General features: G+C 41.4%; 1 protein-coding gene across 1 annotated transcript in view; it reads right to left on the bottom strand.

Moving 5' to 3' along the window:
• LOC117403778 (DNA mismatch repair protein Msh3-like) overlaps positions 1-23,840 on the bottom strand; it is a 75,044-nt gene that overhangs the window by 4,905 nt on the left and 46,299 nt on the right. The window contains exons 21-22 of the mRNA XM_059032159.1: positions 7,607-7,793; positions 5,419-5,548 (exon numbers count right to left, since the gene is read on the bottom strand). Coding sequence (XP_058888142.1) covers positions 5,419-5,548; positions 7,607-7,793 — 317 coding nt within the window. The remainder of the gene's footprint in view (positions 1-5,418; positions 5,549-7,606; positions 7,794-23,840) is intronic.

Genomic DNA, 23,840 nt, shown 5'->3' with positions numbered 1-23,840 from the left:
TGCCTGTATACATAGGCACGTAACCCGCAGGGTAGAGGGGGCAGTACCACTCGCTCTTTGGGGGGGGGAACGACACAACAATGTATTTTGCTCGTCCTTTTTTTGCTCTGTGTATATGCACTATTATTCTATGTTTTGTTATGGTTTGGCATTTAAACGGTTTAAAATTAAATAAAAAATGGTAAGGCATTCAGATGACTTCAGAAGGCCGACATTGATAAAAAAAATATGAAAAAAAGAAAGAAAAAAAACGATACACGCACCCTACACAAACATTGGTTTGACTCGTGGTCCGTGCTGTAATATCTATATCTAACATTATCATAGCTGTGAATGCAACAGAACCCACAGTTTGTGGAGATTGCAAAAAATAAATACATACATACATAAAAAATAAATAAATAGGTTAGATGGTTGTTAGCTTGGTTTGTTTTTTATTATCTATCAATTAAATTCTATTCATTGAAAAAAGGAAAGCAGGAACCAGCCCATTGTTATTGTTTTTATATTTGTTTTGAATAGGGGTTAGTTACCAGGGCAATGTTCCTGCGTGGGGGTGGGGGTAGGGGTAGAGGCAGGCGTGAACGCGTTTACATTCAACACTAACCCTAAATAAAATGTTGTTCCTGTTATAAAATAGTAGTATAATCAGAAGCAGCTATTTAAAAAATAACATAAGACAGTTTTCACTTTACTCAAGTAGGCTACAATATTTGTTTTCATTAAAAACTTGTTGTTTATTGAAATGAATGCTCGGCTTTCATAGACCAACTGTGTAGGAATGTGCTTGTATTGTTCAAGACATTTTTCAAATCAAGTAAGCGTATTTCATTTGTGTATAAAAAACGACAATAGAGTCGCAGTCCTTCTTTCGCAGCCAGTGTCATCTTTATGGCACGTAAATGGTAAAGTAATTAAATGTCCCTGGCAGTGGACTGTCTCCGTTTTGCACACGCAAGAACTTGCAGAATGGATAAAACTGTGTTGAGAATTGTAAGAAAACGCATTTGAGAGCAAAACATTTAATGACATTTTTAACTTTCATAGCTGAAGAGATGCCGGGGCTATGCCTCCTCAAGCACAAATAATGAGTCTTCATTTTGCAAAAAGTTGCGGTGGTTATATACCTGGAGAGACTTGTGGTTGATTTCCTGTGTTAAGTCATGTTAATTTATTAATTTCCGCAATGCTGCAATAATTGCAGTTTCTCCACAACTCTTTCACTCACTTGCGATTTTACGCAAAGCATTCGCAATGCAAGCAGAGTTGCGAGAAAGATGAGAACATTTGCAAGATCTGTGAATATTTGCCCCATAGTTCCGTGCATTTTCAAACCATTACCATCCAGATGCAATCCTAAAAGTAACTGTAGCTAAGAACACAGTTCCATACATTTTCTTCACCACCCACAGCCATTCAATATTTAGGTCTCAAATGGGAAGTTGAAAGAAACGTTTTCCTTTTAAAACAGGGTATATGGTACATATACTAGGTTAAAGAAGTCTGTTTAAAAGCCATGTTTTTAGACTGTCCTGCACTTCCTGAGTCATTACAGATAGAGGGTGAAATTGCCCTCACCCCTTATCTACAATTACTTTAATCCTGAAATCCTGTGGATGGATTCCTCGCTACTGCAGGCTGGATAATCCTGAAGTCCTGTGGATAGATTCCTCGCTGCTGCAGGCTGGATAATCCTGAAGTACTGTGGATGGATTCCTCGCTACTGCAGGCTGGATAATCCTGAAGTCCTGTGGATAGATTCCTCGCTGCTGCAGGCTGGATAATCCTGAAGTACTGTGGATGGATTCCTCGCTGCTGCAGGCTGGATAATCCTGAAGTCCTGTGAATGGGTTCCTCGCTACTGCAGGCTGGATAATCCTAAAGTACTGTGGATAGATTCCTCGCTGCTGCAGGCTGGATAATCCTGAAGTACTGTGGATAGATTCCTCGCTGCTGCAGGCTGGATAATCCTGAAGTACTGTGGATGGATTCCTCGCTATTGCAGGCTGGATAATCCTGAAGTACTGTGGATGGATTCCTCGCTGCTGCAGGCTGGATAATCCTGAAGTACTGTGGATGGATTCCTCGCTGCTGCAGGCTGGATAATCCTGAAGTACTGTGGATGGATTCCTCTCTACTGCAGGCTGGATAATCCTGAAGTACTGTGGATGGATTCCTCGCTGCTGCAGGCTGGATAATCCTGAAGTACTGTGGATGGATTCCTCGCTGCTGCAGGCTGGATAATCCTGAAGTACTGTGGATGGATTCCTCTCTACTGCAGGCTGGATAATCCTGAAGTACTGTGGATGGATTCCTCTCTACTGCAGGCTGGATAATCCTGACCACCCCTCAGTGGGAGGTCTTTTATTGGGTGTTTTTGGACCCCGAGTTGAATTGCTGGTGGTGTGGTCCAATATCTGCAGGGGACCAAATAGACTCTTTCACCTCTACATTACTGGCATTACCATTCATTCAAAGACCTCTTATTATCCAAGGCTTTTGAACTCTAAATATACCTATTGTCTGACAACTTGCCTACTGTCTGATTCTTGATTTGGGATATGTTTTTATGATCATTTTCTTAATTGTTTATTTTTTTTAGTCCCTTAAAGCACTCTTTTGTATCATTGGTTTACATTAAATGCGTGCAATAATTCAAAGTTATGGTTACTATCTACTAATGCTAGAGCTGCAACTACAACAGCTATTACTATACTACAGCTGCTGCTGCTACAACACCAATCAATTCTGGAAATTCATTTTATTCTATCTTTCATTTTATCTAACGCCCTGGCTGTCAAACTAAACTAATGTTATTGTTTTCGCTCCCAGTCTGTGGTTTTCTGTGGTTCCCCACAGGCTGCAGCTTGTTCTAATTGATAGGCATACGCTGGTGACCATGTTGAGCAGCAATTCTTTTCAAATCTTTACTTCCTATCTCTCTCTTCCCTGCACATTCTCTCTCCTCTCAGGTTAAAGAAATAGTACCGGTATCTGTTCTGTCGTGTCTGATTGAGAAGGTATCTGTTCTGTCGTGCCTGGTTGAGAAGGTATCTGTTCTGTCGTGTCTCCTTGAGAAGGTATCTGTTCTGTCGTGCCTGGTTGACAAGGTATCTGTTCTGTCGTGCCTGGTTGACAAGGTATCTGTTCTGTCGTGTCTGATTGAGAAGGTATCTGTTCTGTCGTGCCTGGTTGAGAAGGTATCTGTTCTGTCGTGTCTCCTTGAGAAGGTATGTGTTCTGTCGTGCCTCCTTGAGAAGGTATCTGTTCTGTTGAGCCTGGTTGAGAAGGTATCTGTTCTGTCGTGCCTGGCTGACAAGGTATCTGTTCTGTCGTGCCTGGCTGACAAGGTATCTGTTCTGTCGTGCCTGGCTGACAAGGTATCTGTTCTGTCGAGCCTGGTTGAGAACTATGCATTTTGCTTTGGTTCCCTGCTAGCTCCATATTGCATCCCAAGGTCTAACCGATCACTGCTTTTTTGCAGGACAGCCTAAAATCCCCTGCAAGACTGGTCTCTGCAGGTTATGCAGTCCAGCACATCTTCATGCATAAACAAACAGGAGGATAAAGAAAATCAATACCTATGTTTATTTGAGACAGTTAAACCAATAGTTTTTTCCAAGCACTACCAGTATACATTTGCATATATATTTGGTGGTTTATTTCCCAGAACATTACAGTAGGTAGTGTCTCAGTAATGGACAAGATGTTCCACACCGTTGGCAGTGGGTGCACATACAAAATTGTTTCCACACAGCAGCCAAGTCCCAGATTAATCCTGGGACTAATTCCCTGTATTTCATGGGCACACTTCACTAAAGCTATCAAGCAAATTAGAGCCCTGCAAAGCTGCCCTTGCCACTTCCTGCTGGAGCTGTGTTACGGTATGCCATTTAGCACCCCTTCCTGATTGTGAGATGCTACAGGTCTGTATAGATGTCACACACATTTTGACCTGAACATAAGATGGCTTTCTACAGGTTGTAATTTTAGTTCATTAACATTACTGTTAATATAAGTAAATAAAAAGTATCTCCCCCCCCCCCCAGAAAAAGATAAATAAATAAAGTATTATATATATACACTGCTGTGCAAAAGTCTTAGACGTTGCATTTCTCTACTCCAATGCATTATGCAAATCAACAATTTACTCAAAGCCTCCACTAGTGTTTTCTACTATTATAACAACCTTGACTTGCATAAAGAAGGAAAAACATTGAGTGAAATAGCTTGCATCACTTGATTATCAAGGTGTGGTATCCGAAGCACAAATCAACAAGTACAGAGACACATCATCTGTAATTGAGAAACCCAGGACTGGAAGACCCAAAAACCTTTCTAACAAGGATGAGCAATACTTGAAGATAATAATATCCTTAAGGAATAGAAAGAAGACAAGCGTTGAATTGACAACAGAACTGGCAGAAGGCACAGGTGTCATTGTCCATCCATCAACAGTCCAAAGCACCTTTGACCATTGTTCCATAGTCCAATGTCTGTGTTCTTGTGCATATTTTAGCCTTTTAGTCTTGTTCCCCTTTCTCAACAGAGGTATTCTTACTGCAACACATCCTTTAAGTCCTGATTTCAAGAGTGACCTTCGTACTGTTGATTTGATGGACAACGACACCTGTGCCTTCTGCCAGTTCTGTTGTCAATTCCCCAGTGAAGCAATACAGTTTAAATATTGAACCGCAGCTGTTCGAATAAAATAAACCTGAAATCTCACATAAAGGATTTGCAGACAAAAAAAAATAACCTTAATGAGTATTTTGGCCCAAAACCAAACCTACAGTGTGTTTTATTAATATTATTAGTTTAGTTTATTATTATTTATTAGCAGATGCCTTTATTCACTCTCTAGACAGTCAGCGAATGAAGGGCTGAAACTCAGAAACATTTTGTTCAGTAAATAAACTGTATTTTGTAAGATGTATCCAGTATTTTCGTCTTCATTGGTGCCAAGTGGTAGTAAAAGCACAAAAACAAAAACATTTAATAATTAAACAAGTAAATCCAAGTAACGGATGGTTCACCTTCCTTCAATAACTTAACTTACTTACAAAAACCAGTCCTGTGTCCATTTCTTATATTTGTTTCTTGTTGTGAAGAAACAGGACAGCATCTGTATTCTTTGTTTATGAAGAGGAACAGAGCTTGTCTACAATCTGCCCAGCCTCGCTGAAAACCCGCTCGCTGGGGACTGACGTTGCTGGGGTGCTTAAGATGCTTCCGGCCAAGCGGGCTACTTTTGGAAAGCAATCAAGCGAAACCATGGATCAATGCATATATACGCCACCCCAGCCTTTGTCACTAATAACCCTTTTGATTCACAATTTGTGCTTGTGATCGTCTGGTATAAGAGAGGCTACTTCAGTGCGCAAGGCTGTACAGCTCTGTGTTTAGTGCATGACCCACCTTTGTTGTGGTCACTCTCATGCTGGTTCAGTAGGAAGGCCATGTGGTAGTTCCCCACATGCTCTGGACACTGTCTCTCCAGCTCACACAGCAAAGGGTAGTGGGTCACAAACAGGGTCAAGGATTTCACCTTAAAAACAAGAACGAAAAAGACAAGACGGTATACTTTAAACATTACAATTTTGAGATTAAGATTAGTCTTTTCCTCAGTTTTCAGTCGGGGCTCTTTTCCAAAACAGTTTTAATCAAGATTGTTTTTTACAAACTGCATTGGACGCCTTCATTAACTGAAGTCTGTGAAAGCACTGATAGTTGAAACTTTGTTTCTTGGTATTCTGATTGTCTGCAAACCTCTGAATGTATGACTGAAACCCGATTGGGGGGGAGTGGGGGTTGAGTCCATTTTAGTTGCCGTTATCTCAACTCTTTCAGTCTGAAATGAGACTTGAGATCCTGTCTTCATAAAACATTTATATGTTAAATATCCTACTTTTAGGGACATGCAGTATGGAGAAAAATATACTGTAAATTAAAAGTGAAAGGATGAGACCAGCGTAGTTACAGTTTGTGAGATTCGTAGCATCGGTGGAAAATAAGGCCCATTGTTCAGTTCCATACCATTCTCTTCTATAATAATGTACTCCTCCTCATAGTCCTTGTTTCAGAATGATTTCCAGCACTCCGTTCAAGTCGTATATGGACTGTGTTAACGCCTCTGCTTAGACAGCAATCAAGACAGTTAGTTTGAAGAGGGAGCTTCTAAAATATCAAAGTGCTTCTTTTAAAACAAATCAAACCTATTTGTCTTAAAAGGACTTGTAAAACATTAGGTAGAAATTGTTTAGCACTTTTTGTTTTTTTTTGCAAAAAGAATTGTCAGTTCTTATTGCAACTGTTGTGAATATGATCCCTTGACTACATTTAAAATGGTGTAGAGAGAATCCACTGGGAATGAATGATGTCTACTTTTATTTTATTTTTTCTTAACGAAAGGTTATATAAGGTACAGCAGTGTGCAAATGCATTAGAACACCTCAATATGTGTCATGTGTATCCTTTGTATACCTACCTGCATGAAAACCTCTGGGTGTGAGAATCTCAATTACCGGTCAGTAACCAGACAGGTAGAAACAACAGGCACTCGTGTGAAAATGTTACACCACTTTGTGCTTTAATTAGGCACTTTAAAACAACTTCTAAAAAGTCTCATGCATTTTACCATTTGTGGCTGTGTGTTCCTTTTCTCTTACAATTGTAACTGAATTGCATGTGTGGCTTTACTAAAGTCATCAATTCAATTAGACAATCACCAAGTGCATATGAAATCAAACTGTTCAGTTCCAGTGGTTTGATTTCATATGCACAACAAATCAAAACAGGAGCAATGGGGTGTTCTTATATAGTTGCACTCAACCGCATGTATCATAATCTCAGGGTATGTGGAGGCTGTCTGTGGGTCACACTTCCATTTTAACATGCATTTAGAGGTCCACGTGTTGACACTTGCAAAATACATTCTTGAGTATCATAATCTGGGGGTTACTTATGACACGTTATTAAGAGCATCAGAATATGGGAGCACAGAGAGGCATCCTGGCTGTAGGGCTCTAACTGGGATGAATGTCACCGGCATGCTAGTTTATATGGATGTGCTCAAACTTTAGAGGCTCACTTTCTGGACCGTATCAAGCGTAACCAAAATGGGTCAGTGTTAACCCAATCTGAATTAAAATGTCTATGAATAGCAGGCTGAAAGAAAAAACTACTGACTAGGGACAAAATCACAATTAATAGAGGTTAAAACATCATTTATAAAATTATGATAAACTAAGATCACTTTCAACCGATAATCAAATTGAAAATGTCATTACTGTACAACAAATAAAATAATTTGACCAATACGTTACACACTGCAAAAAGAATGCATTATGAATGCCAAAACAGGATTCATATTTCACTGTGCTTTCTGTTTGACCTTTATCAGCAATGAATCAGCACAGACTAAAGACATTTCCTTTTAGCTTCTAAATAGTTTTTCCTCTTATGTTTTTGGTCTGGTTCCTTTTGGTGCGTTGTCATGGAAAAGCAACATCAAGTTCTACTACAATACCCACACTCCTATGTGTCTTCTGAACAGGAAGACAATTCAGGAAGCAGTCCACACTGTAGATGTGGAACAGGTACTCACGTCTCTGATGAAATACTCCAGAGTGGCGTAGGCTATGGCAATGCCATCGTGAGTGCTCGTCCCGCGGCCCAGCTCGTCTAGAATGACGAGCGACCGAGACGTAGCTTTCTGAATGATCTCCGACGTCTCCGTCAGCTCCTCCATAAATGTGCTCCTGCCCTTGTAAATATTGTCGGAGGCTCCCATTCTGGGAAACAAAGCAAATTATATATATATATAAATATGTATTCTTACTATGGATTTTTTTTTTTTTTTTTTTTTTTTTTTTTTAATAAATTTAGTCATTACCAATTATTTTTATTATTTTCTCCCAATTTGGAATGGCCAATTATTTTATTATGCTCAGCTCACCGCTACCACCCCTGCGCTGACTCGGGAGGGCGAAGACAAACACACGCTGTCCTCCGAAGCGTGTGCCGTCAGCCGACCGCTTTTTTTCACGCTGCGGACTCACCATGCAGCCATCCAAGAGCTACAGCGTTGGAGGACAACGCAGCTCTCGGGCAGCTTACAGGCAAGCCCGCAGGCGCCCGGCCAGACTACAGGGGTCGCTGGTGAGCGGTGAGCCGAGGACACCCTGGCCGACCTAACCCTCCCTCCCCCCGGGCGACGCTCAGCCAATTGAGCGCCGCCCCATGGGAGCTCCCATCCTCGGTCGGCAAAGGAATAGCCTGGACTTGGAACTCGTGACGTCCAGACTATAGAGCGCATCCTGCACTCTATGCAAGTGCTTTTACTGGATGCGCCACTCGGGAGCCCCTTAAATGGATATTCTTTTAAAACTTGTCTGACATTTGCTGTGCTGTTGGTATATTTACTGTACATTTAATTTTGTTTAGGAATAAAAAATAAAAACAACACTGACTTATTTTAAATGATGTATTTGACATTTAATATCATGAATGTGATGTGATTTCATTCTTTTTCTTTTCATTAAGAATCAAAATCGTGACTAAGGTTGTCTCAACTGCCTCTCATTTAATTGGGGCAGCAACTTATTCAGGATATTTTTCCTTCTCCCAAGGTGTCCCGATAAAGCGGCCCGACTGTATATGCTTCAAGCAATCCCAATGAGCACTCAGGCTCTCAGCATTGCCAAGTCCAAATCTAGCACCATTCATCTTAGCTGTAGTTCCCTTCAGATCATTATTTCCCAATCGGTTTATCTGCCTAGGCTTCCAGTTTTATTAGAGAATCTATTATATTGTAGCAGGGAGAGGACAAGGAGTTCAGTATAATGAGCTAGAAGAGGCTGCAAATGCTCTTCCACGAGTGAGCCAGAGGTTTGTGGGCATCTATAGAAAGAATTCCACAGAGAGATTTAACAGCTCACATACTGCTACTGACTATCATGCTCAATACATTACTTTTTATCCATATTTTTTTTTTTTATGGATAAATTAGACCGATTTGATAATTCAACCAATTTGTGCCAGCCCAAAATCCTAACCTGGTCCTATATCTCATTCAGCCATGGAAATATCTGCAGAATACCTCAAATCAACTGATTTGTACCATTAACCACAGAGGGAAACATTAATAAGGCTGCAATCACTCGTGACAGGCTCAGTGACATAAAAATAATCTCTCTCACACACAGAGACCGTTATCTGCTTTACTGAAGCCAGCAATGCAAATATAAAAGGGTGTATCCTATCTGCCAGTGCACAGCTACAGTATGAGCAGCAAGTGGAAGCAGAGGTGCTGCATACAAATACAGATTATTATTTATTATTATTTATTTCTTAGCAGACGCCCTTATCCAGGGCGACTTACAATTGTTACAAGATATCACATTATACATTATTTCACATTATACAGATATCACATTATTTTTACATACAATTCCCCATTTATACAGTTGGGTTTTTACTGGAGCAATCTAGGTAAAGTACCTTGCTCAAGGGTACAACAGCAGTGTCCATCACCGGGGATTGAACCCACAACCCTCCGGTCCAGAGCCCTAACCACTACTCCACACTGCAGATATAGAGAGCTGTTAGAATGTTACAGCAGTGGTGAGGAAAAGGTATTTGGTCTCACACAGCACTGAAATTTGGTAGCTACTGTTGTTTTCCACATAGTGGCCCATAGTGAGGGCTGTGCATTCTCACCTGATACAGTACTCCCTTGTTATAAGACGGCTCTTTATAATGCAGAACAGGCTGTAAGGCAGCATAGCTATGGCTCATGTTTCCCCCGTAATGTAATTACACTGGCACATTCCCGTTAGAAGGTGGAACACAAATTGCATGGTCTCTTACCTATGGCTAGCGAATACAGCATTATAAATAGGGCTTCTGATTTTCGGTTTTAACCGATAAAACCCCCCCACCCCGATACAAAAAAATGAAATCGGTGGATAGCCAATAAACACCGGAAAGCACCGGGAAAACTGTGGAAATGGTTAATCAATTCATGTTGACTTTACTCAATTCCAATTAAAAAATAAAACCTACTACAAAAATAATAATAAATACATTTCCCAGTGCTGCAGGGCGATGTCCCGCCTTCCTGACTTGAATCTATCACTGATTAGTTCTAAATACTTCAAACCCGTCCCAACTACTGAGTGACAGCACATTCCTACATTTCTATTGGAGACAAGATTTAAAACGAGATTACAATCAGGATGGAGGCTTGGTAGCGGGATTTCAAGCTGGTTACATTTAAGATACGGAGGATTTAAAACAGAATTGTGGCGAAATGTACAAAAATGCCTACACACAAAACCCCCAGAAGAATGTGCACATGACCGTGGGGATTTCGTTGTGGAAGACAGCAATGGAAAGAAGGTACAACTTAAGCGTGCAAGTACTGTCGAGTTACTGTACATATTTCTGAATGGTGGAAGACAGCACTTCCTACAGGCCACATGTGCAGCTCATCGTGTCTCAGCGTTACATGCTAAATTCCCGTGCTCGGGGACGATAACCTCTTCTCATTTTCTCTTAACATGTTTATTTCTGGCAACAGGTAAACGGGCTGAGCCACTGCAAATCTGTTCACAGGGGTGGCTTGACTTTACCATTCAGGAACAATACCAGTATACATGGAGGAGCTTGGTTACAGACTGCGATGTGCAAATTCACCATGTGTGACCCAGGCTGCATTTGAACCCAGAGGGGAATGGTAATGCATTAATAAACTGCGCTGTCTAGCCTCCAAGTCAAGCATTATGAAGTACTGCAGAAGCACAGCAATCAGATGAAAAGGAAGCTACCTATAATGTATTGATTATTTTACACTTTGAAAGACCAGATGGTTGCCACATATTGGACCTGCCTGTCATGTAGCTTAGCAACTCTTACTTTACAGTCAAGAGAGCTCTACATGTTGTCAAGGACAACAGCGAATGGATTTTCAAAACATTCTATATAAATTAGTCAGCCCTGTTCAAAAACAGCTTTCACTGGAAAAATGAAAATGGCCATCCAGACTCAATCCTTCCTCTCTATGGTGGAAAAAGGGGCTGCACATATAGTGGAAATGCATGCAGGCTTCTCCACTCTACCCCACAGTGAGCTCGTCTCAAGACTGCCCAGGTGGGACGTTCCTCTGACAAGGATTAAGGTTAGGGTCCTGAATTTAGCAGCATGGCTTTTTCTTCAATATATTCCAGAACTTTCAAACTTAAATAGCTTAATATCTTAAATAAACTTAAATAACTTAAATAATTGGCATGGCTATGAAATTTCACAGCTATTTTAACTGATGTATTTCAAATTTGTATGGCATTTAGATTCAATGTTATTGTAATTTTATTACTTAACGCATCCACCATACCCAGTGACTGAAAATTACATTTCATTGACAATAATGTTTAACAAAAAAGATAAATCATTTTTTTTCAGTGACAATAAACTTTACAAAAATCGACATAAACTAAAGTACTATTACAATGCCCACATTCCTATGTGTCGCCTGAACAGGAAGACAAATTGGAAAGCAATCCTGGTCCTATTTGAAGTAGAAATTATGCTTTTATTTGCAAGGTTAGTGACACTGAAGACAAGGCTTGATGGCTCAACGATGCATCAGGGTTAAGCAGAGTCACAGGGCACAATTCTGGGATGTTCAGGGTAAAGTGGAGTACAGGGGGCACAATTCCGGGATGATCAGGGTAAAGTGGAATACAGGGGGCACAATTCCAGGATGATCAGGGTAAAGTGGAGTACAGGGGGCACAATTCCGAGATGATCAGGGTAAAGTGGGGTACAGGGGGCACAATTCCGGGATGATCAGGGTAAAGTGGAGTATACAGGGCACAATTCCAGGATGATCAGGGTAAAGTGGAGTACAGGGGGCACAATTCCAGGATGATCAGGGTAAAGTGGAGTACAGGGGGCACAATTCCAGGATGATCAGGGTAAAGTGGAGTACAGGGGGCACAATTCCAGGATGATCAGGGTAAAGTGGAGTACAGGGGGCACAATTCCGAGATGATCAGGGTAAAGTGGAGTACAGGGGGCACAATTCCGAGATGTTCACGGTAAAGTGGAGTACAGGGGGCACAATTCCAGGATGATCAGGGTAAAGTGGAGTACAGGGGGCACAATTCCAGGATGATCAGGGTAAAGTGGAGTACAGGGGGCACAATTCCAGGATGATCAGGGTAAAGTGGAGTACAGGGGGCACAATTCCGAGATGATCAGGGTAAAGTGGAGTACAGGGGGCACAATTCCGAGATGTTCACGGTAAAGTGGAGTACAGGGGGCACAATTCCAGGATGATCAGGGTAAAGTGGAATACAGGGGGCACAATTCCAGGATGATCAGGGTAAAGTGGAGTACAGGGGGCACAATTCCAGGATGATCAGGGTAAAGTGGAGTACAGGGGGCACAATTCCGGGATGATCAGGGTAAAGTGGAGTACAGGGGGCACAATTCCGGGATGATCAGGGTAAAGTGGAGTACAGGGGGCACAATTCCAGGATGATCAGGGTAAAGTGGAGTACAGGGGGCACAATTCCGAGATGATCAGGGTAAAGTGGAGTACAGGGGGCACAATTCCGAGATGTTCACGGTAAAGTGGAGTACAGGGGGCACAATTCCAGGATGATCAGGGTAAAGTGGAATACAGGGGGCACAATTCCGAGATGATCAGGGTAAAGTGGAGTACAGGGGGCACAATTCCAGGATGATCAGGGTAAAGTGGAATACAGGGGGCACAATTCCAGGATGATCAGGGTAAAGTGGAGTACAGGGGGCACAATTCCAGGATGATCAGGGTAAAGTGGAGTACAGGGGGCACAATTCCGGGATGATCAGGGTAAAGTGGAGTACAGGGGGCACAATTCCGGGATGATCAGGGTAAAGTGGAGTACAGGGGGCACAATTCCAGGATGATCAGGGTAAAGTGGAGTACAGGGGGCACAATTCCGAGATGATCAGGGTAAAGTGGAGTACAGGGGGCACAATTCCGAGATGTTCACGGTAAAGTGGAGTACAGGGGGCACAATTCCAGGATGATCAGGGTAAAGTGGAATACAGGGGGCACAATTCCGAGATGATCAGGGTAAAGTGGAGTACAGGGGGCACAATTCCAGGATGATCAGGGTAAAGTGGAATACAGGGGGCACAATTCCGGGATGATCAGGGTAAAGTGGAGTACAGGGGGCACAATTCCGGGATGATCAGGGTAAAGTGGAATACAGGGGGCACAATTCCGGGATGATCAGGGTAAAGTGGAGTACAGGGGGCACAATTCCAGGATGATCAGGGTAAAGTGGAGTACAGGGGGCACAATTCCGGGATGATCAGGGTAAAGTGGAGTACAGGGGGCACAATTCCGGGATAATCAGGGTAAAGTGGAGTACAGGGGGCACAATTCCAGGATGATCAGGGTAAAGTGGAGTACAGGGGGCACAATTCCGGGATGATCAGGGTAAAGTGGAGTACAGGGGGCACAATTTCGGGATGAGGCTTGCCCAGGCATGTGGGAATTTGCTTGGCTTATAATATATTTAACAGCCCAAAAATGTGCAAGAGGTGCAATTGTAAATGGAAATTTAGAAGGCTATCTAAAAACAGAATATGTGTATACAAGAACATCCAGGATACTAAACATAATCAATCCCTCAAAAAAAAAAAAAAACCTTCAAATACAAGATGGGTAACAAACAGTCACAACGTAGATGTGGGAAAATAAGAAGGAAACAAAAAATCAGGATATCAAAATAAGCAAGACACAAGTTTAACAACGATCTCTTAAGAACACAGAGAAAGGTAAGGGAGCAGATTAGAAATATAAAATCTAGGGCAGATAAACATGAACCACCTGTGCAAACAGGTATCTTACTGGAGGCGCCAATCAGTCTGCATGAATGTGTGCATTACAGTTTGTACACTCAGGGGGGCGCTAGACGAAATGGTGCGCTACTTGGCTTTGGAGTTGATTTGTTCAGCTCCTGTTGGATTTTCGAGCATTTTAAGGCACCAGGGAATTCACAGTGATGTAAAATGCAGCTGTGGTCTATCCCAGCCTTATTTTCTTTGATGTTGTATTTAACGTTTTGGAAGTTATAAATATCTTGAGATGGTACAAAAGCAGCAGGACTAAAGTCAAGTAGACAGCCTACCACCGCCATGTGCAAAACACACAAAACGTGTTCTAAAATCATACCAAACCTGCAAAGCACTTTGAACAAACCAAACTCAGTGAGTTTCAAACCAACAGTCTGTCTTTCTACAACAAGGAAATCAAAAGAAAATTCACAGCAGCACTGGATTTAGCTGAAACTGTGAAAATAGCTCTTTTTTTTTTGTTGCATCAGTTAAAAAAAGCAGCCACTGAACAAAAACTCTGTACACATGCAGAAGATAACCAGCACAAAGATAACCGTGTTCCTTTCTTTTAACAAAACCCTTTGACGATCAAGTTATTTATCGTTTCTAATTCCACCCTCCTGTGAGATCTATGCATTCTCAACTCTCACTGTGGATTATATCAACCACGGGATCCATTTAAATTGAATTTGACATAAAAACAGACTGCACATTGCCAGCAAATATGTAATGAAAACTATACATTATGAAGAGGCTCACTGAAGTCAAATCAAAGAGAGGCACTGCAGTGTTACATGTAACAAGCTCAGGTGTGTCCTATTAAACTCATAGTAAAACCAGGAATGCATCAATCTGCTATGCAAAGGGAGTCTGATTTCCATCCCTGCTCAGACAATGAAATAGGAGAATAACAATGCCAAACAACGCACACTGTATGTAGGAGTGACAAACCTGCTGTCATTTAAGGGCAAACACTGTCATTGTAAAACAAGCAACCCAGCTGAATTATCTATCACATTAAATAGCAAGTGTATTTACATCTACATCTTCATTTTCTTGATATGCCCAGCACTTTGAAAAATGACTTTCCGTTTTCTAGATTACTAATCTGGAAATCGCAGTGAAAAGAAATACTGTGCCTATCCAATGTGAAATAAACACTGTGCCTATCCAATGTGAAAACACGGTGCCTATCCAATGTGAAAAGAAACACCGTGCCTATCCAATGTGAAAACACCGTGCCTATCCAATGTGAAAACACCGTGCCTATCCAATGTGAAAAGAAACACCGTGCCTATCCAATGTGAAAAGAAACACCGTGCCTATCCAATGTGAAAACACCATGCCTATCCAATGTGAAAACACTGTGCCTATCCAATGTGAAAACACTGTGCCTATCCAATGTGAAAACACTGTGCCTATCCAATGTGAAAACACCGTGCCTATCCAATGTGAAAAGAAACACCGTGCCTATCCAATGTGAAAAGAAACACCGTGCCTATCCAATGTGAAAAGAAACACCGTGCCTATCCAATGTGAAAAGAAACGCCGTGCCTATCCAATGTGAAAAGAAACACCGTGCCTATCCAATGTGAAAACAAACACCGTGCCTATCCAATGTGAAAACACCGTGCCTATCCAATGTGAAAACACTGTGCCTATCCAATGTGAAAACACTGTGCCTATCCAATGTGAAAAGAAACACTGAGCCTATCCAATGTGAAAAGAAACACTGAGCCTATCCAATGTGAAAACACCGTGCCTATCCAATGTGAAAAGAAACACCGTGCCTATCCAATGTGAAAACACCGTGCCTATCCAATGTGAAAACACCGTGCCTATCCAATGTGAAAACACCGTGCCTATCCAATGTGAAAACACCGTGCCTATCCAATGTGAAAAGAAACACCGTGCCTATCCAATGTGAAAAGAAACACCGTGCCTATCCAATGTGAAAAGAAACACCGTGCCTATCCAATGTGAAAAGAAACACCATGCCTATCCAATGTGAAAAGAAACACCGTGCCTATCCAATGTGAAAAGAAACACCGTGCCTATCCAATGTGAAAACACTGTGCCTATCCAATGTGAAAACACTGTGCCTATCCAATGTGAAAAGAAACACCGTGCCTATCCAATGTGAAAAGAAACACCGTGCCTATCCAATGTGAAAAGAAACACCGTGCCTATCCAATGTGAAAAGAAACACCATGCCTATCCAATGTGAAAAGAAACACAGTGCCTATCCAATGTGAAAAGAAACACAGTGCCTATCCAATGTGAAAAGAAACACGATGCCTATCCAATGTGAAAAGAAACACCGTGCCTATCCAATGTGAAAAGAAACACCGTGCCTATCCAATGTGAAAAGAAACACCGTGCCTATCCAATGTGAAAAGAAACACCGTGCCTATCCAATGTGAAAAGAAACACCGTGCCTATCCAATGTGAAAAGAAACACCGTGCCTATCCAATGTGAAAAGAAACACAGTGCCTATCCAATGTGAAAAGAAACACAGTGCCTATCCAATGTGAAAAGAAACACAGTGCCTATCCAATGTGAAAAGAAACACAGTGCCTATCCAATGTGAAAAGAAACACTGTGCCTATCCAATGTGAAAAGAAACACAGTGCCTATCCAATGTGAAAAGAAACACAGTGCCTATCCAATGTGAAAAGAAACTTCATACTGTTAATGCTCTTCCCTGCAGCACCAGCAGCAGCTGTAATAAATGACATGGAGTTTTGCCAACAGTCACTTTTATTTCATTTCAGAATTTACCAAAGCCCTCATATCTAATCCCTGGAGCCAACCTATTGAAGAGAAATTGCTCCAATGCCCACTTACAGCAGATGAATCCCTGGCACTAAAGCCCTTAAACTGAGGATATCATATCCAGCAGCACTGACTGGGGCAGGGTGAAGGCAGGGTGTGCTAAGCACTTAACCCTTTCAGAGCTACCAGAAGCCAAGCAAGGCATCATCGTGTTTAGTTTCGTTTTGCTATTAATTTAAATATCGACCCCAAATGACGCGTCACTGGGGAAATTAACACCAAACTGCTTGAACAATAAAACAAGCTACTATGCCTTAGAAACAGGATAATAACATGCTTAAGACGCACTAATACTAGCTAGTGTGAGAAAAACAACCCATGGTTGCATTTTGCTTTAATTATTCTCACTGTGGTCTAATGTTTGCGTTCCAAACCCTGCAAGCCCTGCATTCAGATCACTCCTCCCAGGTCCGCCGTCAGTCCTGCCTGTCCTAACTCCTGTCTGGGGCTCCTGGGTAGACACCTGGGAAGACAAGGCAACTGAATCCCGGCTGAGCAGACAGCGATCTCTCAGCAGACAGGCTCCACTGTTTGTTAAGATGGCAGTGTGGGTGAAGCCATTCTCCATCTCTGACCTTATCAGAGTATGTGGGCAGTGCAGGCCCCACAACACAGGCCATCACTATTGTGTGTTTCAGCCAGGACCACTGCTACTGCTGGATAAGTAACGCATGCCATACACATGGGTTTTTTCCAAGTTCAGCTTTATTTTAGCCTTGTCTTTAATAAAACCTACACACACACAATAATTCATCATTAGACATAAATGTAGTAATTTATTATTATTATTATTATTAGTATTATTATTAGTATTATTATTAGTATTATTATTATTATTATTATTATGTTCTTTTCGGAAAGTCTACATCAATGGTTGCTCCTCTGTGGGATAGTGTACCTTTAAGTCTTGCAAAAACTACTCTCATGGAGGTGTCTGTATGTCTGTCAGACTACCTGTCTGGACAGTATGGCACAAAAGATTTTTCTTTTATTTATCTACAGAATCCCTTGTACAATTCTAATGAAACACGGCAAGCACATTCTTAGCACATATACATGAAGGCCGTCTGTCTGTCCATATGCCTGCCTGTATCCAACACAGGTTTACATTTTATATATGCTGGTATCCTGACTGAAGTATTTTTTTTATAATGATGGATTTCAAGTTTCAACAACTGGATAAGCGTCTCTCTCTCTCTCTCTCTCTCTCTCTCTCTCATATTATTCATATATATATATATATGAATAATATGAGAGAGAGAGAGAGAGAGAGAGAGAGACGCTTATCCAGTTGTTGAAACTTGAAATCCATCATTATAAAAAAAATACTTCAGTCAGGATACCAGCAGAAGAGTGTGCAGTGAATTGATATGCCAGAGAAAATATGACCAGAGCAAATAGCACAACAATGCATTCTGTTTTGTTTTTGTATTATGCAGTAGTCTCATAAACCATGAGTCTCATAAACCATCTTATCAGTGTTGCACCCCAGCGTGCTATTCTTTTTTTTTTTTAACACAATGGATAGAATGGGAATGAGCCAAACAATGCGCCATGTTTCTGCCCTTAGTGAACAGTACTGGTGATTAGATTAAACCCATCAACACACAACAGTCTGGTGTGAATAACTTCTCCGTGTAACATGTCCTGGGTTTGAGAACTCCCTCGTTCAGGCAGGGGGCCACGCTGAATCTGCTCTGACCGAACTGCACTTACCACAGCTTGAATACTTCACTACTGTGAGTGGTCTGTGCAGCTGCAAGGCAGGAAAAGTGGATTTAAACTGGACGATATTGATCATCTAAATAATATGCTTAATAGAAGGTAGTTGTGAAACCCTGGGCTGAGTGCAGGACTAGTACGCTTCCAAGCATGCATTTAGCAAAGCTTCCTTTTTAAAACCACACACATCACTAAAACCTTCCTGAAGTAGCCAAAACCAACTGGAGCACACTAGACTCCACTTGTAATAAAAGCCCTGCATGTTTTGGTGGTGTTGCTGCTACTGTATGTGTCTGGTTTTCGGCAGCCAACCTCAAATCTCACTCAAATGTGCGGCCAGGAACATGTAAAACACAACCAACAACAGCACAACAATTGCATAGAGCAGTAACATTCCTCTCGTTAAGCAGTGCTTTTCATCTTAACATCTTCACAGACCTATAACGAGCCTGCTGATCTGGCAAAGCAGTGCTAATCTGTGAGGGGACTGTAATGCCTGTTAAACACACAGCAGCACCAGTGACATCTGCCATCTCAACACTGCTCCTTCACTGACCTGACACGTCGCCGACCCCCTCAGCCTCAGGGTCACGCCTGGGATACGGAGACAAGCCACTTTGAGCAGACAGGATAGACTGTGCCAGCCTAAAGCAGCTGTCTGACAAGTTCTGCTGTGGTAACATGCATTTGAATTCACTTATCCGGCGCTGGGTCTCTTAATGTTTAGTTGTGTCACCAAGAAAGATTATTCCTGATCACCCAGATACCTGCCAAGTTCAGTTAACAAGATATACCGTATTGTGTAAGTTCATGCACTAAACAGCAGAAACATGGGGCAATTGTGAATTGTGATTTGATTAGGACATAAGCAAAGAATCTATATAAAACTGTCACTATCTGTTGAATCAATTTATATTTTTATCACTTACATTTTCTTCCCCTGGCAAACGGTGAATTGATGCCCAAATTTTTGGCCTGGAGTGACAGTAGTGACTAAGGCTTGCTGTTCTATACTGTATGTTGGAATGCCACAATGTTTATGAACAGCTCTACTAGACACACACAGAAATGTGTTCCCAGGATTCTCACACAGCTTTCCAACATGATATCACATGTAGATATATACTGTATATTTGAATATTTAGAATGTAGACAAGATACTGAGTGACGCAGCTTTGTAAGGACAAGAGAAACTCAGCCCACAGTTGCTCAGTCCCTTTTGTAATAACAGTATTCCATTGCATGCATGCTCTTATCAATCTGCCAAATCTGACTTTTTATAAAAAAAACCTCACTGAAATGAGCTAAATAGCAGCTAGTCTTATTCTATAGTGTCTGAGTCTATAGACACTATAGAATAAGAGTGACAAGTTAAAAGGCATTGGAGCGCCTAGTGGGATTGTTTTAATAGCCCAATATTGCCCGAAGGAAAGATTAGCTGAACACACAAACAAACACACACACACACACGCTACAGAACAATCAGCACGCTAAGCGGCTCCTGCTGTGCTGGTATCTCTTGCTGGTAATTTATATAGTGCAGTCAAAACATAAATGCAATGAGACAGATCGGAAGACGCTGTGGCTTGTACAATTCTCATTTTGTTTACAAGGCGATTATTTTTTCCATACCAGTTTCACTTCAGGTACTTCGTGAACAATGGCTACCCCAAGTGCATGTACCTCATAAACATTTAAATATTGGAGCTAGATGTTTGAAATCTTAGTAGATCTACAGTATGTGCCAACTGGGGATGGTGATTTTAAAAACACATGCCTGGTTTGACAAGAGTTCACTTTACATATGACAAGGGGGTTAAGAAAACGACCTTGTTTAAGCTGGGTGATGCAGAAAGGCCAATATACTTCAATACAAACAGATGATGCTCAGGCCTTGGTGATCTGCAGGTCCTATTATTACTTTTAATATTAACGATAGATATAAAGCCCCATTAAGTTCTGAAGGTTATTAAAATCAATCTGAATTACCCTTTATCACTTGAGGTGAAACAGCGAAGATTACAATAGAGAGACGCACAGAAGACTACATTACACAGCAGCGCAGGACTAGTGGGCAATTCAAGAGCAGATGGAAGGGCATTCCAGATAGCAACACGTCTATCCGCAAAGGCAAAGCTGCCTAAATTACAAATGTAGCATACACAAGTGACCCCTGTAGATCTCAAGCAAGGATTGCTCCAAAATGTATTCAATCTAACCACAGGGCACGCCCTCAGATAAGGAGTCTTATCCTAATCTGACAAGAAGTAACGGGGTGAAAATAACAAAAACAAACAGAAACAAAATCTTATGAGAAGGCTGTGTTAAGCTGTGCTGCTGGCGTTTGTACCGGCTGCACTGGGGGTGGGGGGTTGCAGAGATTAGTTTGCCTGTCACTCCTAAAAATATCTCAGTGCTTACAAGTCTTTACAAGACTGATTTACTGCCCGGCTCCACTAAGCCATTTTGTTTTCTCATCATTATCAGCAGTAGTTGCGACAAGACAAGCATTGGAAATATCACTCTTGTTGCTATTATCAGAATCGCTGTTGGTAATATCGATAGGATTGCTACGGCACTAGGTGGCACAGTGGGTGAACAGGACAAAGTCATTCTAGTAAATCTTACCAAATTTAAAATGACTGTGACTGCGCAGGTCTCACATTTTACAATATGAAAAAACTGTTTTGCTGTACCTCTGCCAACTGTCCCAGCAAACCATTGAATTTAACAGTTAACAGTTAACTTTTATTAACAGTATTTAATTTTAGTTAGTGCGCATGACGTGGATTACCAGAATAGGCATAACTACTACAGCACACCGCTACCTCGTTGTGACCTTGAGGTTAGCAGCTGAACGCTGGGAGCCATAAGATCCCTTTTTTTCCTCCATGTTATTTGCTGTATGACCCTCGTTTCGTGCATTGATGTAAAAACTGTACGTCAACCGCACTATAAAACATGAATTCAAAACAAGACAATAAACTAGTGTTCCTATTACACAGCATGTTCCCGAAGCAGAGGGGTGCAGGGTCAGTGTGCCCAGAGATGCAATGCTGAAGTTAATCAGGCTCTCTATATGCCAGAGTTCACGCCCTATAAGACAAGGGGCCTTTTCAGATCAAACAAGTGGATTGTAGCCTGATGCTTTGACTTCCATCCCAAGCTCGGGGGCACTATAGTTTACCCATGGCTAAGCTCAAATATTGAGTGGTTTTCATGCCAAACACAAATCTTCTCATACCTTTTAAATTTTTCACTGAATAATAAAAGATAAGGAAAAGCTATTCTCGATAACTGAAATAAATACAATTTGATACTAGGTGGGGCTGGTTTTTGTTTTTGTCACCTCACCACTACGACCCATTTACAGACTTCAGAGGACTGAAAATAGGTACCAAGCTTCTAAACTCTGGAGGAGAGAGCTGAGCCCGACTACTCTCTTACTGACCAGTAGGGGCCGCTTTAGCATAGTGAGGCAAACAAACTCCAGCTGTTTTTCTCCCCTAGACTGCATTGGCCTTCATCTCCCCTAGATAAAGGAAATGCAGTGCCATATGAGCCCCCAGCCCTGGCGCAAGCAGGATTTCAACTTTAAAGGCGTGTTCAACACAGTATAAAAAGTGTGTTAACTTTATATAAAAAACTTTGAACAAAGTTGTGTTACCAGCAAAGCTTGTCATTGGACGTTAAGTGACTGCAGGTACTACAGTGGAAATATCAAAAATGAAGCCAAGACATGCTCAGCAATGGACCACTGCAGGAGAGGATGTGAAGAATAAAAATGAACTCATTCTGAAAAAAAGGCACGTGTTGTAAGAATGCTCATATCGCAACAAACACCTGAAATATTGCAATGCGTATCTTTAATATTGCTAGCAATTTGATCAAAGGAATAGGACACATCTTAGCTATGTAATGTAGGAAGGGAATCCATTAATAAAATGGAAAAATACCAAAACACAGGGTAAATAGGTAAACAAAAAATGAATGCTATGCCGCCAGAAGCAGGAATAATTTCAAGAAAGTTAGTTCAGACAATTACATTACTAATGTACAGCATTTAACACTGTGCTAAACCCCAGATTTCACTGGGATTCAAAAGTTTTTGTTTGTTTGTTTGTTTTTCACTCCATCTCCATATTCCAGCTTCTCCTAAGGAATCGTATAACACCACATCTCCCTGCTGGTTCTTATGGAAGAGAATGTCACCCTAAATATAACACCACATCTCCCTGCTGGTTCTTATGGAAGAGAATGTCACCCTAAATATAACACCACATCACCCTGCTGGTTCTTATGGAAGAGAATGTCACCCTAAATATAACACCACATCACCCTGCTGGTTCTTATGGAAGAGAATGTCACACTAAACAAACGGATTGGTTAAGGAGAGGCTAATAAGGACCCACAGGGAAATTAAAACAAACAAATAAATAAAACAGGTGGATTGTGACAAAGATTTCAGGATTAACTTTACATTAATGAGAGGCTTTCCACCAAAATCAATGCTTTTCCTCCCCAAGGAAGGCGGCTATCCTTTGGACCGTGCTAATTAAAAGACCGCTATCTACTCTCAGTCTGGGTTGTAAAGTCTTAGTGAAGGGGCTAGCCATTAGAGTGGAAAGGGTGCCTGGTTCTTGAATAACACCACCAGTCTGATTTACTGAGACTTCTGTAAGATGTTATACAGCAAAGTCACCTGGCCATCATTTCTAATTGTCACAATAAACCATACTACCCAGTTGTTAATATGTTGTGTGTAGGATGTCTCTTATAGTGGAAGAGATACTGGGCTCTCGCTCTTGCTGCTCAAACCGTGACACCCCCCCCCCCCACCCCCCACCGAAAAACTACGATAAAAACCGCAGGACCTGATGTAGTGAAATTGTGATGCTGACTGTCTGTTTACTTCTATATGATTGATAGTTCCATTTCTAGTCTGACTCGTAACGTGCCTGTACCTCTTCTTCCAGATTTCACACTCTAATAACCCGAATCAACTGATGCAAGCAGCTGGAATTCATGGCATCTTTAAGCTGTGGAATCTGAACTGAAACCCCTTTTGAAAAGCGTCCCAAGCTATTTCTTTTTTAACACTGATAACTTTTATTCCAAACATTGCACTGGAGCAAATACTTCACAAGACATTTACCATGGCTAATACCTGCAGAGAGATCCAACAATGTAATGCCTGGTTTCCTGTTGCCGCTGGGATCGATCTGAGCCTGAGGCTGAACTTGGTTTGCCACTGTTTTCAGCAGCAAGAAACATTTCATATACCCCTGAGTTTTTACCAGTGGGTTGTGAAATAACCACTCTAGGAACATTCATGGAGTATTCTGTTCACATAAGTATAATCTATACAAAATAAACTATATTTAACAGC

This window comes from Acipenser ruthenus, chromosome 1 (genome assembly GCF_902713425.1).
Source record: "Acipenser ruthenus chromosome 1, fAciRut3.2 maternal haplotype, whole genome shotgun sequence".
Taxonomy (NCBI): Eukaryota; Metazoa; Chordata; class Actinopteri; order Acipenseriformes; family Acipenseridae; genus Acipenser; species Acipenser ruthenus.
The sequence above is the reverse complement of the archived record's forward strand: the minus strand, read 5'-3'. Positions and strand labels throughout refer to the sequence as shown.